At 39.2% G+C, this 20002-nt stretch overlaps 1 protein-coding gene across 2 annotated transcripts in view; it reads left to right on the forward strand.

Annotated features, from left to right (window-relative positions):
- The window catches only part of EHHADH (enoyl-CoA hydratase and 3-hydroxyacyl CoA dehydrogenase), a 47165-nt gene that overhangs the window by 15308 nt on the left and 11855 nt on the right, over positions 1-20002 (forward strand). For both annotated transcript variants that reach the window (XM_078068200.1, XM_078068199.1), the window contains 2 exons: positions 956-1067; positions 8976-9080. In XM_078068200.1, coding sequence (XP_077924326.1) covers positions 956-1067; positions 8976-9080 — 217 coding nt within the window. The remainder of the gene's footprint in view (positions 1-955; positions 1068-8975; positions 9081-20002) is intronic.

Raw genomic sequence — 20002 nt, forward strand, 5'->3', positions numbered from 1 at the left:
CCATGTGGTAGCCTGTATCAGTACTTCATTCCTTTCTATGGCCTAATAATATTCCCTTGTATAGATACACGACATTTTCTTTTTCCATTCGTCAATTAATCGACATTTGAGTTGTTTCCATTTTCTTGGCCTTTGTGAATAATGATGCTATGAAAATGTGTGTACCTTTTGTGTGTGTGTGGGGGGGCGTGTTTTCATTTCTCTTGGGTATAAATCCAGGAGTAGAATTGCTGGGTCATATGGTGACTCTATGTTTAAACTTTGAGGAACTGCCAAATTGTTTTTCAAAGTGACTGTACCATTTCATATTTCCACTAACAATGTATGAGGGTTTTGTATTCTCCACCTCCTCTCCAACACTTGTTATTGTCTATCTTTTTATTATAGTCATCCTATTGGATGTGAAGTAGTATCTTGTTGTGGTTTTGATTTGAATTTTCCTGATGGCTAATGATATTGAACATCTCTTCATGTGCTTGTTGGCCATTTTGTATCTCTTCTAGGGAGAAATGTCTATGCAGATGCTTTGCCCCTTTTTAATTGGATTGTCTTTTTATTACTGAGTTGACAAAGTTCTTTATGTATTCTACATATATGATTAGCAAATATTCTCTCCTATTCTGTGGGTTGTCTTTTTAATTTCTTGGCTGCCTGGCTCTTTTAGGGCTCCATACAGCTGTTTCTGGAGAATATCATTTTTTTGGCCCACACAGGTCATAATGGAGTCAGAGAAAAAGTGTGTAAGAAGCTAGGGATGTGTTTCAACATGAAGACTTAGGGACAGCACAGCTCTGTTTATGCTGTTAAGTAGAGTGTACACTAATTTGCCCTGTAGAAACTCTTGCCAAATATTATGGAACAGCGTTTTTGAGAGTGTGGGAAATCAGGGGAATGCTTGCCTTGACTCTACAAGTCATCTCACTCTTATGATCTTCATGTCTTCAAACTTTGATAGGCTCAAATTGGCTTCCCAGAAGTCACATTAGGAATCCTTCCTGGTGCAAGAGGAACCCAGCTTCTCCCCAGACTCATTGGAGTTCCTGCTGCACTTGACTTAATTACCTCAGGTCAGTACAAACCCTGCCAACAAGCGTCTAGAGCAATGTGAGGAACTGAACTAGGATGTAGAGAAATTCTATATTGACCATCCATTCCCTACTAATCTTAAGAGGATACTTTAACTTCTTTGACGATCAATTTTCTCATCTGTAAAATGGAAAGAGTACCTGCCCTGAGAGCTTCTCAGATGTTACCATGAAGACCACATGTAAGTGCCTTCTAAATGAAAGTGTATACAAAGCGCCAATTATATGTAAGGCTTTATTATAGTTCGAGTGTCCATGCACAGACACTGGTATTCACATAGGGTGCATGATGTTCAGACCCAATTTAGAAATTGTAATATAAACAAGAATTAAAACCAGAATTGTCACAGAAAGGTTTCAGGTTTTAGTGTGGAAATGACTGAATTTTTCATTTCACAAGTATTAAGATTTTAGCTACAAATAAAGGTTGTTCCTTCTCACTAGGGAATGTGAACAATGCAACACTAGAAAACATTTAGACACCCTAGATTTACCAACTACCATAAGACTTATAAAGAGATTTCCAGTAGAGGTAAGGTAGGAAGAAAGAGTCACGTTTTGATTGACAATATTTCTTCTTTCTTTATTTCTATGGGTCAGGAATTTGGGACCAGCTTAGTTGGATTCTAGCTCAGGGTTTCTCATGAAGTTGTAGTCAAGACATTGACTGGAGCTGTAGTCATCTGAAAACTTGAGTGGGGCTGAAGGATCTACTTCAAAGTTGGCTCCCTCACATGGATGGCTAGTGGGTGCTGACTCTTGGCAGGAGGCTTCATTTCTTCTCCACATGGACCTCCCCCTAGAGCTGCCTGAGTGTCTTCACAACATGGAGACTGGCTTCCTCTGGAGTGAGTGATCCAAGACAGAGCAAGGCGAAAGCTGCGATGTCTTTTATGACCTAGCTTTGGAGCCTTGCACCATCTTTTCTGATTGATTATGTATATGCGATATATATGTGTATATATACACGTATATATACACACACACACATATATACGTATATATACACACACATATACACACACATACATATGTATATACATATATGTGTATGTATATACATATACACACACATATATGTAAAATGTACATGCATACATATATAATATACATGTATACATAATGTATATATGATATTGATTATAGAGGTCTTTCCTGACATGGGAGGGGGCTTGAACCCTGAGAGGTGAAACTCCCTGGTAGTCCCTTTGGAGGCTAGCTACCCCAACTGTATGCTCACACATATGCGTCCCTATTATGTAAGTCACATATATAGTAGGTTAGATGGACATAAGTGCTAAAGAGAAAGATAAAACAGAAAGTGGGAATATAAAATGTGAGGGACAGAAGGGTAATATTTTCATATAAAATGTTAGGGATGGAGGGGTTAAAAAGGCTTTCCTACAAGATGACATCTGGGAGAAGACCTGAAAGAGGTGAGGAGGCTTATTATGCCAATATCTGGAGGAAGATATTCCACATGGAGAAAATAGCCAATGCAAAGCCCAGAGGCAGCAGTGTACTTGGAAGTGTCAAAGAAAAGCAAGAAGGTCGGTAGAGCTGGAGTGAAGTGAGTAAGGGGAAGACACGTAGGGGATGAAGTTGCATCGTGTAGGGCTTTGAAGATGAAAGAACGAACTTTGGCTCTTCTTCTAAATCAGGCAGAATGACATTGGTGTTTTGAGCAGGGAGTCAAGTGCTCTCGTTTATGTTTTTTTAAAAGATCACTCTGGCTGTTGAAAATATATTAACTGGAGGTAAGGGCAGAAGCCTGCTCTAATATTCCAAGGGCGAGATGAGGAGAGCTGGGACCTGTGTGGTAGCCATGTACATGGTGAGACATGGTCAAATTCTGCATGTGTTATGAGGGGAGAGCCAGCAGGATTTTGTGACCCATCAAAAGTGAGATGTGCGAGAAAGAGGAGAAGGAGTGATTCTGGTGGCCTGAGCAGCTGGGAGGGTGGCACCATTATTGAGCCGGGGATTGCTGCTGGTGGGGCAGGTTGTAGGGAGGAATCACAAGAGCTTACTTTGGGACACGTTAAGTTTGAGAGGCCTATTAGACATCCAAGTGGAGATGTCAAGGAGACAGTTGGACAAACTGGCCTGGGATTTAGGACAGAGCTCTTTCTGATCTCCTCTCAGCCTCCATTTTCTAATCAGTAAAAATACCACACGGTTGCTTTAAAGAATAATGCAATTACATGACTTTCTTCTGGTGGAGTACCTGACACATAGAAGACGTTTAATGAATGGTAACTGTAGCAGGCCAAATAATGCCCCCCCCCAAAGATGTCCATGTCCTAATCCCCAGAACTCCTGAATATATTACCTAATAATCAAAAGGGACTTTGTAGATGTGATCAAATTAAGAATCTTAAGATGGGAGATTATTCTGGATTTTTCAGGTGGGCCCAATTCATCACAAGAGTCCTTAGAAGAGGGAGGCAGGAGGTCAGAGAGGAGAGAAGATGTTACCCAGCTGGCTCTGAAGATGGAGGAAATGGCCACGAGCCAAGCACTGCAGGCAGCCTCTAAAGGCAGGAAAAGACCATGAAACAGATTCTCCCTTAGAGCCCCCAGACAGTTTTGCTGACCTATTTTAGACTTCTGCTATCCTAAACTAAGATAAGAAATGTGTGTTGTTTTAAGGTGCTATGTTTGTGGGAATTTGTAGAGGAGACTAGTACAGTACCTATTAACAATGACGCTATTAAGACTGTTGCTGTTTGGTTTGGAAATTTTTTTTTTTCTAACAGAGTATGCTAAAAAAAATTGTTATTGAATGTTGAAGAGCCCCTGCTGATATTAATGTTGAAAAAAACACCAGCTTGGTAAGCACTGTGCCCATAGGAAGTTAATAAGTAAACAGAGTTAGATTAAATTAATAAGTAAATAGCTAACCTTTTCTGATCTTCTGGAAACCATTAGAGAGCTAATTCTGGAAAGTGGAGCAATTACAACAACCACCATTGCTTTTCCACACTTCCCTTAAAATGCTACCCGAAAACAGCTGAATCTTCCGCAGTAACCACAAAAGAGATGCTTGAGCACATTGTGATTCATTCCCTGATGTTCTCTGTCCAATCAAATGACAAGGACTGTAGTGCCCTGCTCTTGCTTCTGCTTTCTTTTTTTAGGGTTTGTCCTTCTTGTTCACTGAATAGCATAGAAAGTCTCTGCTCTGTTCTCATCGAGCTTTGCTCCAGCCCATGAATTTCCTTATGGTCACTCCCAGGACAGGGATACCCTCAGGCGCTAGGCTTTGAGGAGATACTTCTTACCACCTAGAATAGTCAGGGAGAAGTTGTGAGTGGCATCCTTATCCTACCTGCCTTTTCAGGTGGGTTAAGTCCAGGTAAGTTTTCTCTATATATGAACAAGATGTGGAGGGTAAATTTTAGTAGCCGGGGCTCCCAAGCAGTAGTAATATATATCAGCAAATATAATTTGGTGACCAAAACCAACAGACAAACAAAAAAACATTTAACACTGAACCCAAAACCTATGAAAATATTCTGTGGCATTAGAAGAGTGAAGCATTAATGTGAAACAAGATGAAAGAAAATGAAAATTTTAGAAAATAATCTAAATTAGAAAAGAAAATATTGTATTTGTTAAATAAGAACACCCTGTCTAAAATCAAAACATTAGGCCAAATAACTTCTTTTTGAAGCAAAAAAAAGAAGACATAATCGAACAGACAACTCCATCAGCAACGTGGAGGATAGAGACACATTTCTGAAATTCAGAAGAATTTAACAAAAAGATAGAGAAGGTATGTAATCGAGGTCTCTGCTTTGAATAACAAGAGCTCCCAAAACATGAAGCAAAAAGGTGAGAAGCAGTAACCAAAGGAAAAAATAGAAGAAACTCTTCAGATATGAAATGGAACCAGAGATTACATTTCAGCAAACTCACCGTTTTTCTTGGGAAAAACTGATGGGATATCAATTGCCTGATGTATTTTTAGTAAAGATTTTAAACTTCCAGGAAATGGAATCCTGCAAGCTTCCAAAAGATAAAAACAAAACAAAAGATTACTTTCAAAATAACTAAAATCACTCCAGCCACAAATAAATGCTAAATATATGGAACATTCATATATGATCCTAGTACCCAGGGCTCCGGGGCAGCGATAGTGTGTATCAAATCAGATAATACCCGATCCTAGCGTATGAATGTTCCATACGTTTGTCATACATTATTATCCCTACGTTATTATTATTTTAAAGACTGTATGAATGTAGGATCCTATACAGTCTTTAAAATGATAAGCCTATTCTAAGATTCTATACAATCTTTAAAATGGTAATCTATATCAGAAGTTTTCAAGTGTGGTCCAGGGACTCCTGGGTATGCCTAAGACCATTGGGGGCGGTTCGTGAAGTCAGAGCTACTTTCATAACAATAGGACGTGACGTGCTTTTTCCACTCTCATTCTCTAAGAACTTTCCAGAGGTGGTTGTATTCCATGTGGTGTCAGAACAGACGGAATGCAGAAGCAGGTATGAGAACCCAGCTGTCTTCCATTAAGCCAGACATGAAAGAAATTTACAAAAGTGTAAAACAATGACACTCTTCTCACTAAGCTTTTGAAATTTTGAAAATATAGTTATTTTGCATTAAAATGTATTCATATTAACATTAATGTTAACATTGACATTTATCCTTGTTATTTTAAAGTGATTTAATAAAGAAACATTTTTAAAGCTCTCAGTTTTAATTTGTAATACGATAAATATTGATAGAAATAATCCACATAAACAAAAGCTTTTTGGAGTCCTCCATTATCTTTAGGAGTGCAAAGTGGTCCTAAGATTAAAAAGTTTGAGAACTGCTAATTGAAATCCGTATTTTTTTCTGACACAGAAACCACAATACAAAACTGTGTATATGTGACCCAAATTAGAAAAGAGTATGAGTCTATGTGCATAAAAATGCTTCTTTTTTTCTTTTAAATGCTGGGGAGTTGTTATAAATCTGTACAGAGTATGAAAGGGTAGCTAGAAAAACTAAAAGTATTAAATTTCTTGCTTTCAATAAATTAAATTAGAAATTGTCTTAAGTTACAATGGTATGATAAGTACACTTTTTAAGAATGTACAGTATGTTAAGTATCTAATGTAAAATTCATAAGAGGGTGCTTACAATCCAATATACTACAGAATTCAAAGCGCATAAGATAGTTCATTCTGCAAAAGATCAAATAGGAAGGAAGCAAAGCAGAATAAAATATAGGGGAAATTAAAATAGTGTGAGATGAGTGTAAAGTCTACGGTTTATTAAATTGAAGCATGTGGGGAAATATTGAGGAATTTTGTGTCTCTGTTTTCATCATTAAGTCTCAAAGGCAAGCATATCTTGGGGAAAATCAAGAAGAAATCTGGCTTCTTTGACAAAAAAGAAATGAACAAGGATTGCCTTTTCCAAAGCACTGCTGCTTATAGAAATATCACTATTTTTAACCTGATGAAGAAAAGAAGTACAAACAGTAAGGATATGATGGATTTTGATTTGCATAGAAAAGGTCACAGTGAATTAGAAGAAAATTAACATTAGAATCATACACCTATCTTTTTAAGTTGTCTGTACAATTTTAGGGGGACTTTAAAATGACATCTGGAAAGGATTCTATGTTGAAAAAGATTTTCTAAAGGTTGGAAAAGAAGCCATGAAGAACATTGGAAAAAATCGAGATTACCCACTTTGAAGAAGAGAAATCTCAGCTTCAGTTACCCTGGGTCTCCTTATAGTAGCTCTAGGCAGGGCTCTTATTAAAGTCCATTGGACAGGGGTTGTTGTCTACACCGAGGGCAGCAAGAGAAAAAGCAAGTTTAAATCTGAGCCTGAAGATTTGGGTTGTATATACAGAGCTGTGTCTTTAGGCCCTTGAAACAGAATCAAAGCACCCAGAATCTCACTGACTTTGTAAGAACAGTCGTGATACACCTCCACTTGTGTGAAATCCAGGCTAGAAGCAATCATTACAGCTGAAGGAATTTGCAGTACATCCTCTGGGTAGCTCACATTATCTACTCAGTTGCCCCAAAGATCCTTTTTGTATTCAGGTTTCCATTTTCCATTTTATCTGCCGTTGGTGCCCTTAACCTGGGCAGGCTGATTCATTCACCCCTTACCCGAGTGATTTTTTTTTTTTTTAGGGTCTCCACTTTAGACTCCCTTGCAAACTTAAGAATGAGTCAGGGAAACATTAAAACAGGCTTACTAAACATAGCCTAAGCTGATATCTAGAATCATAACACCAACTATGGAGTTAACACTTTATTATTTTAAAAGATTTTTTATTTATTCATTTGAGAGAGAGAGAGAGAGCACAAGCAGGGGGAGGGAGGGAAGCAGAATCCCCACTGAGCTGGGAGCCCGACATGGGGCTCGGTCCCAGGACCTGGAGTTCGTGACCTGAGCCAAAGGCAGACACCCAACCATCTGAGCCACCCAGGCGCCCCCAAGTGATCTTATATACAGGAGACTTGACCCCTGCAGCCACTCATCCACTCTTCACTGCCCTCCTCGCCCCAGGGGGAAATCTGGGAGCCTGTTTTCAAAGGCACTTCTAGAACACCACCCAGATAATGTTGCAGAGTGGCCCCTGCCAGAAATCATTGAACTGTCTCTCTGATCAAGAAAACCCATCTGTAACTCTCTGAAGCACTACTAAGAACCAGGAATGGAGGGTTTGTCTCAAAGATGACCTCCACTAACACTGTATGAGCAGCAAGGACTGTGACACTGTTACCTTCAAGACTGATTTGATGATCACTTTTCCACAAGGCAAGATGGTACTGGCAAGAAAGCAAGTAAGGTGTTACTGTCTCCTTTCTTCTGACCCTGTGTTAAGGGATGCTCGTATCCCTTAACTCGCTTCTTCAGAATATTCAGATTAAATTACGTATTTACACCCAATGAAGAACTCAGGAGTGATGCTCATCAAACTTCGTAACACCCTACAGCTGCCATTCTATAGTGGAGGTGGCCAGGGCCACCCCTGGCCATTAGCAGCTCCTGGTAGCACCGCCATCAGACACTAGATGTCGCCAGCTGCTCCTTTTTGTCCTCACTCCAGGCTGACAACCCTCTGTAGAGCACTCCTTTCTCCAAACTTGGGGTCACGGGCTACACCCTACCTGCATGGATCTGAAGCAACAATTGTCTGATCACTTCTGCTTCCCTTTTAGCTTCTGTGGTAAAAGGCAGGGCTCCAAAACTCACACAATAGCAACTCCACAAACGAAGAGAGATGCTGGGTAGGCAAAAAATGACACAAGTCCACCCCATTTATCCCGTGTAATTTTGATTATAACTTCAATAATGTCAACCTAATCAATAATTTTCCCCTGCTTACCCACCTATATTCATGTTTCAGGACTGTCTTTTTTTTTTTTTTTTGTAATCAGTGATGGTATATGTGTCGGTGTATATTGGTGTAAGATAGATCCTGCTACTCTCTGCTGTTACTATCTCTGTTATTGGTCTCAAAACTTGATCATCTCTTCTCTAGAAATGTATACTTTACAAAGTGCTTCCATAGAGATTTATAGACTATAAAGAAAATGTGTTATTCTCACTTGATACTCAGAATTACCAAGGTAAGCATAATTATTCCCATTTGCCTAGGAGGAAGGGGTGGTCCCCATACAATTCTTCATCATCACACAAATAGTAGTAGAAGGTAGAGCTGAAGCTTGAACTAAGTTTTCTGGTTACCTATACAGTGACCTTTCTACTATAATAGTCAGTGTGTTGCTTATTTATTTCATTTAATAATAGATGTTTGTATCCAGGACAGATAACCTTCCCTACTAGAGAGAGTAATGCTTTTGCTTTAACCTCACATTGTTCTTTGATTTTTGTTTTGTTTTGTTTTAGGAAGACATGTTTTGGCAGATGAAGCCCTCAAGCTGGGTATTCTAGATGAAATTGTGAACTCAGACCCGGTTGAAGAAGCAATCAAATTAGCCCAGAGAATTTCTGGTAAGAAGATAATAATAAAAATAGCACAAGATTGGAAGCAAGCTAAACTTTCATTTTAATAAAGAATTCCTTAAATGTCTTATGGTACATCCATGTGATAAAATATGATGGAGCTTTAAAATGAATAAGAAACTCTACATATTAATACGTTATAAATGCCACGACATATTGTATTACTAAGTGAAAAACACTATACACCCGGGGCCCTGGGTGGCTCAGTTAAGAGTCTGCCTTCGGCTCAGGTCATGATCCTAGAGTCTCAGGATCGAGTCCCGCATCTGGCTCCCTACTCAGTGGGGAGTCTGCTTCTCCCTCTGCCCTTCACCCCGCTTGTGCTCTCTCTCTCTCTCATTCTCTCTCTCAAATAAATAAATATCTTTAAAATAAAAAACCTAGGGCGCCTGGGTGGCTCAGTTGGTTAGGCGACTGCCTTCGGCTCAGGTCATGATCCTGGAGTCCCTGGATCGAGTCCCACATCGGGCTCCCTGCTCGGCGGGGAGCCTGCTTCTCCCTCTGACCCTCCCCCCTCTCATGTGCTCTCTCTCTCTCATTCTCTCTGTCTCAGATAAATAAATAAAAATCTTTAAAAAAAATAAAATAAAAAACCTATACATCATTGTGTATAGTGGTTCACCATTTATGCAAAAAGAAAAGGGGGATGGACCTGAATGTCTATATGGGGAGAATGTATATATGTAACTGTTCATCTACATATAAAATATTTCTGTAAAGATTCACAAGAAATGGTTAATGGTTGCCTCTGGGAATGGGGTTGGTCAGCCAGGGAAGCTCTTGGAAGAAAACTTTTCATTGTTTACCCTTTTGTACTTTTGAATTTGGATTGAAATAATGTATTTTCTGTAAGAAATATAATTAAAATGAAAACAAGCAAACAACAATTCAGCAAACAGAAACAAGACTCTCAGTGTGCCTGGGGGGCTCAGGCACAGGTTGAACATCCAACTCTTGGTTTTGGCTCAGGTCATGATCTCAGGGTCATGAGATCAGCCTGCACTCCCAGCGGGGAGTCTGCTTGAAAATTCTCTCCCTCTGCCCCTTACCCTACTTTCTCTCAAATAAATAAATAAATCTTGGGGGGAAAAAAAAAGAAAGAAACAAGCCTCTCTAATTTGCCACAATGAAACCATAGTTACGTCTCGTGAGCTGTATTTTCTTTCTCTCGCTGGTTTCTCACTTTATGGATTCATGGCATTCATTCCTTTAAGAGTCCTTGGGAGTGGCACTCCTAGCGTTTTCCCTTTTTCCTCTTTTCAACTTTTCCTTTTCAATTTATGGAGATTGGCAGCAAGATGGAAAGGGTTAAAGAGTGCCAGAAAAAATAATGGGGAGCAGTGTTGGGTCACAGGTAGAGCTTCAGGCTCTTCTTTCGGCTTGGTGGTAGGCAAAGGCTCAGTGTCATTCAAAGGCATTCTTTTGAAAAAGTCGTCCTTTTGTCGACCCTGGCAGGGACCAAACACTTCCCTGAAATAATCTTTCTTTTTGTGGCTCTAGCCAGTTACGGTTTCAAGGCAACCGTAAAAGCTTGAACTGGAGAAGCCAGGGACTGTAGAGAGAAGATCCTGTGACTCATATAGAGAATTAGCAAGTCTTTGCCCAAAAGGGAATGAGCCTCCTGGTATCGTTCTCTGCCTTCCATACAATCATCACCAACTTTTTGTCTCTGATTTCACTGGGCCTCCCGGGAGGGCTTATTGTCGTGTTAGAAGTCACTTGATTGGCTGATAGCAAAGGCTCTTTGCGTTTGGAGATGCGTACAAGAGTTTTTGGTTTAGGGCTGGTGATAGACCCATGTCTAACATTGACACCCATGGCTTTAGTTTGTAAAGAACTAGGTCTCCACAGGAAGTTCTTTTCCTTAACTGATTTCCCTAGATTGAGATTTGAGAGTTAAGGAACTAAAAGAGATAGATGAGGATCATAGTCTAGTAAATTGTAAAATGGTCTGTTTTAATTTTAAAAATGTACTTGACTTTAAAAATAATTTTTAAATTAGAAAACTAAACATTAAGTTAATTTTTTTATTTATAAAATTTATAAAATGTCCTACTCGGTCTCTGCAACATTGCACAGTTTGTCCACTTGGTGGCATCCAAATATTGAGGAGGAATTACTTGCTTTTTTTTTTTTTTTTCTTTCCGTTTTTTTTGGAATCATCTGCTTTAAAATTTGGTAATTCACCTGTTAACAGTAGGGAAATGGTTTTTAGCTTTTGACAATTATATATAACTATTTTAAATTGTAATTATGAAGACTATACAGAAATATGTAAAATTGTGTATAAAAATGTCTAAAATATAAATTTACATAAATTCTATAATTATAGCTATATAGAGTATGAATATAGCCAAAAATTTAAAGGAAATATGCAAAAATGAAAATAAGTTATTTTCAAGAAATTTCATAAGTAATCTTTGCTTCTGTTTTCATTTCTTCCAGCTTTATTTGGGTATAATTTACACACAGTAAAACCCACCCATTTCAAGTGTAGAGTTTGAAGAATTTTTGTAATTGTTTATGGTTGTCTAACTACTGTCACAATCACTACATAGTTCTATTACCCTAAAAAAAAAGTATTTTCATGCCCCTTTCCTGTAGATTCTCTTCCCTTCCCCTTGGCCACAGATAATCACTGACCTACTTTCTGTTAATACAGTTTTGCTTTTTCAGAATTGCATATAGTTGGAATCACAATACAGCAGGTAGCCTTTTGTGGCTGACTCCTTTCACTTAGGATAGTATCTTTGAAATTCACCCATGTTGTTTCATGTAATAATATTTCATTCTTTTTTATTACCTAATAGTATTCCATAGTATGGATATCATTGTAAAATATTGGAGACAACTCAAAACTCTTAATTTTAGGGGATTAGTTACATAAAAGGTGGTAGATCACAATGAAGCAACCCCATTCAGCCATTAAAACTTCCATTTTTTTTTTTTTAAACTTCCATTTTTTAAAGAAAGTTGAAGAACTTGGGAAAATGCTTACATGTAATATTGTAGAAAACAACCAGATAGGAAAATGCACAGTTGCATGTATATGTCTTCATATGCATATTTGCATAAGGAAATAAACTAAAAAAATTTTGTCAGTGCTTGTATTGGGTGGTAGTTAAAGAAGACTCTTGATTTTTTTTTTAAAAAAATGTTTATCTTGGGGTGCCTGGGTGGCTCGGTCAGTTAAGCATCCGACTCTTGATTTCAGCTCGGGTCATGATCTCAGGGTTGTGTGATCAAGAGTCCGGAGTAGGGCTCTGCGCTCAGCGGGGAGTCTGCTTCTCTCTCTCTCCCTCTCTCTCTGCCCATCACCGTGTATGCACACTCACACTGTGTCTCTTGGGGGTTAAGTCTTAGAATCCCCCTGGGAAACTCTGGGAATTTCCTGTTTGGTTTTATTTATTTGTTGTTTTTTTTTTTAGAGAGAGAGAGCGAATACATGAGCCGGGGGCGGGGGGGCGGGGGGGAGCTGGCGGGGGGGGGAGGGGCGGAGGGCAGAGGCAGAGGGAGAATCTCAAACAAGCTCCACTCCCAGCACAGAGCCTGAGGAGGCACTCAGTCTCACGACCCTGACACCATGACCTGAGCCGAAATCAAGAGTCGGACGCTTAACTGACTGAGCCACCCAGGTGCCCCTGTTGTTGCTTTTAAAATGAGTTCCACTATTTGGAATCCTACAATTCCTTGGTGCTGTTTTGTAATCGGTAAATGCCAGAGATACAAGGTAGAGAAATAGTGCAGGTTGACAAAGGACTATCTCATAGAATCATATGTACATTTGCCACTTATTATCTTACAAAATGCATAGCGTAGAGAGACTTGTTCATTTTGCCTTTCACTTTCATTGAAGGTCTTGTTCTTTTCCTTTCTGTTTGTTCTAGACTTTCCTCCCCTTCTCCTCCTTCTTCTTCTTTTTGGTCTTTGTTTTTAAATATAGCTATTAGTATGTGGTTATTTGGCAGAACAAGATGATGGATTGACTTGAAGGAGAGGCTCCACAAAAATCTTTTATAAATATAGATCTATATTTTATAATGGGTATTTGTGAGTATACTAAAAACCACTGAATTGTAAACTTTAAAATGGTGACTTTTATGGTATGTGAATTATACCTCAATTTTTTGGAAAGAATTTATTTATTTATTTTAGAGAGAGAGTGTGTGTGTGAGTGGGTGAAGGGGCAAGGGAGAGGGAGAGAGAATCCTCAAGCAGACTCCCTGCTGAGCACGGAGCCCAACGTGGCCTGAACTGAAATCAAGAGTCAGCTGCCTAACCAACTTAGCCACTCAGGTACCCCTATACTTTGATTTTTAAAATACATGTAAAATTATTGAGTTCTCCTTTCCCATTTGTAAAAATATGCCATTAATTAAGCCTATTCCCACCCCATTCCTACATCTCACCCTCCCATCCTCACCCCCAACCCCTGATCAACTTCTTCAGCTGAAATGTTGACTTAAAAACAATAACAATAGGGGCACCTGGGTGGCTCAGATGGTTAAGCGTCTGCCTTCAGCTCAGGTCATGATCCCAGGGTCCTGGGATCGAGCCCCACATCGGGCTCCTGGCTCAGCGGGGAGTCTACTTCTCCCTCTCCCTCTGCCTCTCCCCCTGCTCATGCTCTCTCTCTCTGTATCTCTGTGTCTCAAATGAATAAATAAAATCTTTAAAAAAAATAAAAAATAAAAAAAAATAAAAACAATAACAATAATAATAATAACAAGGATATATGTATATATGTATATATATATATATAAAATGTAATAACAGGGAAAAGATTAAGGAACTTACTTAGTTTCCACATCCAATAAGAAAGGGGAGAAGGAAGGGAATTTCCAATGGTCAATGTTGCAATCAGCAGTTTAGAACCAGTTATGGATAGAAGGGGATTATAGGAGGTTAGCATGTATCTAAAAATATGACTTGGGGGTACCTGGGTGGTTCATTTGGTTGAGCATCTGACTCTTGATCTTAGCTCAAGTCTTGATTTCAGGGTTGTGAGTTCAAGCTCCACAGTATATATATATATATATATATATATATGATTTGGGAATTAGCTGCAAATTTCTCTTACAATTTAACATGCATCCTGGAGAGGAGAGTTGACTGTGAAAGTCAATTAGCGTCATGCATCTCAGTGCTCTTGTTATATGAAGCTTCTCAGACTACTGCAGTGCAATGGATTAAGCAGAGCAATTCAGAATTACTTGGTCAAACCAGATTGCTTTGGCTCAACTGGGGAGGAGAGGGTCCCATAAAATGCTATTTATTTGCATTTGCATTTGGCCAGCAACCTGCTTATTCCCAAACTGAGTAAGAACTCCCCGTTCCCACGTGCATGTTTCTAGCATGAAGCTGAAAGTATGTGCTGTTATTCAAAGATGGGCACAGGAGACATCCAGCTGGGGGGCCTCAACTCAGGAACCTAATGATGTTTTTGTCCCTGTAACAAACCCTGGTTCTGTTATGGTTATGACACCGTGTTAGCCATTTTTAGTGATTCTAATTCTGCCTACAGACTTTGGTCTGTGTGTTCATTTTGATTTTGTGACTTTAAACAAATCTTAATGGTATCATCGTCTTTCTCTCCATTTTATCTTTTGCTTTTTGTAATTTATTTTTGCTCTCTGTGAACCTTTATATACACGTTTCACAAGAACAGAGTGACCCTGCCTCACAGAGAAGGCCTAAGCGCATGTCTAAATTGAGCTGCCTTTTTTTGTAATACCAGAGTTCTGTGGGTGACCTCCTGCAAGACTGAAAAAGTACAGTTGTCCTGTCTGTCCTTTGCAGAGCTTCTGTGACAAACACAGCTTACTTACTGTTTATCAGAACTGGAGAAGAAACCATCCTTTATGCCTTAGGTAACCATTTCTGTAAATTACATGTTATGCCTCTCTTTAAACTAGGCAGAGAAAATCTCTTCCTGTCAGTTTACCAGAAAGAAAAGAGGGAAAATAATCACCTCCTATTCTTCCTTCAGGAGGGTGATTCACTTATTTTTTTTTTTTAAATCAAAACTTGAGTATTCTTCTGCCTTACAATACCTCAAAGAATTAAGAAAAAAATGTGAATGGGTCAAGGAAAGAATTCAATTATAAGCATATTTGAATCACTAATTAGTTCCTCTTCTCCTCATTTTCCTGGGTGCTGACCTCATTTGCTGGTGCTGACCTGCCCATACCTGCCTCCCTTATTCTGTAGGTACAGCTGAGTGAATTTAAAACCACCAAGACGTTAAAACAACCAAGTGTATAAGAAACACACGTTGAAAACAGCATACCTGTAGACCCAAAGGGGAAATTCTGAATATATTTTGTTCAATAGAACGAATTTGTAAGGTAATAGCATCCTTTATAGCTGCAGCAGGAAAGAGATAGGAAATTGAGCAGGGAAAAAGCATCTGTATTTGCGCCTGGCTCCACAATTCTCCAGTGGATGTGCTCAGCTTGGCCCTAGACTGGTCTGGACAGGCACCACAGGTAGTTCCCAGAATGCCCATCTGCAGTCGGATAGATTCTGAGTATCCCCAGGATAATAGCATTATGCTGATCAGCAATAATTACTGCACACAATTAAGCAGGCTTTCCTTTTTTCTTTTCTCTCTGTTTTTTGTTTTTTTCTTTCTTTCTTCCCTTTTCAGTGTCTGGTCCAGGGCAGAGTTTGCCAGGAGCTGCAGCTGTCCTTGATCCAGATCCTGGCTGACCTAATGCTCTGCTCTTGCACTTTCCAGAAGCTACACCTCAAAATCAAGTGTTGAAGTTTTAAAAATACACATGTGTAGGCCCCACCCTTAAATATTGTTAGCTGGGTCTCCAGTGGGGCATGGGCATCTGAACTTTTTAAATTCCTTGGATAACTCTTGATGTGTACTATGGTGTTGAGAATCAGTCCTAATCAGATGGGAATTCTGGTAGTGTCACAAGGACAGAGATTCAGCTCTAAGATATGCCCTGTTCCCGGCACAGACTGCCCCAGCTGCCTGTTCATGCCACAGCATTGGCGGCTCCATCCCCTTTCCTCATGCACTTCGTCCTCCACATACTTGTCCCCTCTTGCCTCCCTTTGGGGCCACCAGGAAATTAAATCAGCTGTAGACCCTGGAAGGGGCTCCATCCTTTTCTGCTGAACTTGCCTTCCTGGAAATTGAGGATTGGGCTAACACATTGGATAATTGAGCAAGTCATTGGAAACCTGTTGGGTAGAGTTCATGTCTCTCCAACAATAGGAGGGCACACAGGGACCACATGTCTAACCACTGTCTTCCCCTCCTTTCCTGTTCTCAACATCATATGGGAAAGCATTAATTTAAAAATCCATTATTTTGGGGGACGCCTGGGTGGCTCAGTCGGTTAAACGTCTGCCTTCGGCTCAGGTCATGATCCCAGGGTCCTGGGATCGAGCCCCATATCTGGCTGTCTGCTCGGCAGGGAGTCTGCTTCTCCCTCTCCCTGCTGCTCCCACTGCTTGTGCTCTCTCTCTCCCTCTTTCTCTCTGTCAAATAAATAAATAAAATCTTTAAAAATAAATAAATAAAAATCCATTATTTTCGAGTCTACTTAGTTATCAGGCATTAGGAAGTATTAGTTGCCTCCTAGGTTAAAAAAAGTTTGAGATTATGCAGTGCCTCAAAGATAAACTTACATGTGTACATGATTAAATCCAAACCTTACTCAGTCTCCCTTGCACACTTTGTAACACACCAATACCAGACAGGTTCATGTTCATACGCCTTTTTATACTGAAGCTGCTTTATAACCTCTGGTAGGTTTTCTGTCTAATTAACTGAAGTGTGCATTTTTGATGTAATGGTGTATTCTTGAAGAGATGGTAACACTTTAAAAAAAACAGTTTCTGGCATAGTGTTTTAGACAGCAGTTTTGGTAATATAATTTGTTACACATTTATTCTTTTTATTTGAAGATCTGATAATGCATTTATTTTAATGCAATTGACAAGAGAGTTTATTATATTGCAACTGGCAAAAGAATTTGGTTATTTCTGTGACATACATCTTAAAATTATGACTGATAACATTATACCAGGACATAACAGATTTAAAGTTTAATATCACATCTTATTTGATAATGCTTCTCATACACATTTATCCTTTGATGCAAACTTCAGAATCATCATTCTGTTGAGTTATACTCAATTCCATTAAGTTATTTTTACTTTTATTATTATTATTTTTTTAAGTAGGTTCCACGCCCGATGTGGGGCTCAAGCTTATGGCCCTGAGATCGAGTCACACGCTCTACCAACTGGGCCAGCGAGGCGCCCCTGTTGAGTTTTTTAAAAAATATAGAACCACAAGGGTTTTGATTAGAAATTCATATATAATATATATGGAAAATACTTATATTTTTATGTTATGAAATGTTTATATCCAGGAACATGGAGTCTCTCTCTTTATTAAAGTCTTTATATGTTCTTCAATAAAATGGTATAGTTATCTTCTTAAAGGTCTTGTATGTTTCTTGATAAATTCATTTTTAGGCATTTTTAAAAATAGCTTTAATGAGGTAGATTCACTGTATAGAGTTGCACAGCCATCACCATGAGTCAGTTTTAGGACTTGTCACCACCCCCAAAATTTCCCTCATATTTTGTTGCAACTTCTCCCACTTCCACCCCCGGCCTTAGGCAACCACTGATCTTTCTGTCTCTACAGATTTGCCTTTTCTGGACATTTACCATGAACGGCATCATATCATATGTAATCTTTTGATCTGGCTTCTTTTCAGTTTGCATAATGTTTTTGAGGCTCATTTGAATTGCAGCATGTATCAGTAATTTGCGGATAGTATTTTTATTGCTGAACAGTATTCTGCATAGCTCTACCACATTTTCTTCATCCCTTCATCAGTTGATGAGCTGGTATGAATAATACTGTTACGGATATTTGTATATAAGGTGTATGGGGACATATGTCTTCATTTCTCTTAGGTAGATTCCTTGGAGTGAAATTGCTGGGTTGAACAATAAGCTTATCTTTTTAAGGAACTGCCAAACTGTTTTCCAAAGTAGATGTACTGTCCTGTTTTAGATTTTCACAAACAACGGCTGAGGATTCCAGTTACTCCACATCATCACCAACACCTGGTATTGATGTCTTTTCAATAATAGTCATTCTAGTGGGTCTGTCTTAGTTACCTCTAGCTACATAACAAATTACTCCAAAATTTAACTGCTTAAAATCAAACATTTATTACCTGGCAGTCTCTGTGGGTCAGGAATATAGGCGTGGTGAACTAGGTTCTCTGGTTTAGGATTCCACATAAGATTGCCTTCAAGGTATTATCTGTGGCTTTCCACCTCAAGGCTTGACTGGGGGAGGATCTGCTTCCAAGTTGACTCAAGTAGTTGTTAGTAGGATTCAGTTCCATGTGGTCTGTTGGACTGAGGGCCTTAGCCCCTCACTGGCTGTTGGCTGAATGTCTCCTTCAGTTCTTTGCCACGTGGGCTTCACCAAAGGGCTGCTCACACGTGGCAACTGACTTCCATCAGAATGAACGAGTGAGAGAGCAAGAGAGGGTGAACAAGACTGAAGCCAGAGTCTTTTTGTACCTTAATCTCAGAAACGACACCCTATTACTTAGAGACAACCCACCACATTCACTATGGTTTTTTTTTATCACTGTGGTTTTTATTTGCATTTCCTTAATGACTAATGCTGTTGAACACCTTTTCACATATGTATTAGCCATTCATATATCCTCTTTGGTGAAATAGCTACTCAAGTTTTTGCCCATTTAAAAAACTGAGTGGTTTGCCTTCTTATTACTGAGTCACAAGAATTCTTTCTATACTCTGGATGCAAATACTGCATTAGATATTTGATTTACAAATTGTATTGGTTTTCTATTGCTTTGATAACAAATTACTGGAAGCTTAGTAGTTTAAATGACACAAATTTATTATCTTACAGATCTATAGGTCAGAAGTCTGCTGTTTGGGTCTCACTGGTCTAAAATGCAGGTTTCTGCAGCCATACTCCTTTTGGAGGCTCTAGGGGAGAATCTGTTTCCTGCTCACTCAGGTGGTTGGCACAATTCACTATCTTGTGTTGTAAGACCAAGGTCCTCATGTTCTTGCTGGTTCTAAGTCAAGGGAATGGCCCAGAGGCCACTGAATTCCTTGATTCTTGGCCCCCTTCCTCCATCGTCTAAGCCATATCATCACCAACAGGTCAAATCTTCCCCATGTTGTGTCTCTCTGACCCTTCCTCATTATCAATGTCTCTTTCAGCATAGCTGGGAAAGGGTCTCCTCTTTTAAGGACTCTTATGCTTAGGTTGGGAACATCTAGACAAGAAAGGATAATCTCCACATCTCAAGTTCTTTACCATTAATCATATCTGTAGAGTCCCTTTGCAATGTAAGGTTATATACTCATAGGTTCTAGGGATTAGGAAGTAGACATTGGGGGCGTGCAGCATTACTCTGCCTACCATACAAATATTTTCTCCCAGTCTATGGTTTATCGTTTCATTTTCTTAATGGTATCCTTTGAAGTACAAAGTCTTAAGTTTTGATGACATCCAGTTTATTGATTTTTTTTTTTTTCGTTCATGAATCATGCTAAGAATACTTTGCTTAACCCAAGGTCCTAAAGATTTTCCTTATGTTTTCTTCTAGAAGTTTTTATAGTTTTAGCTCTTCCATTTTGATTTATGATCCAATTTTTTTTTAAAGATTTTATTTATTTATTTGACAGAGAGAGACACAGCGAGAGAGGGAACACAAGCAGGGGGAGTGGGAGAGGGAGAAGCAGGCTTCCCGCAGAGCAGGGAGCCCGATGTGAGACTTGATCCCAGGACTCTGGGATCATGACCTGAGCCGAAGGCAGTCACTTAACCGACTGAGCCACCCAGGCGCCCTATGATCCAATTTTTTGAGTTA

Source organism: Halichoerus grypus, chromosome 1 (assembly GCF_964656455.1).
Source record: "Halichoerus grypus chromosome 1, mHalGry1.hap1.1, whole genome shotgun sequence".
Taxonomy (NCBI): domain Eukaryota; kingdom Metazoa; phylum Chordata; class Mammalia; order Carnivora; family Phocidae; genus Halichoerus; species Halichoerus grypus.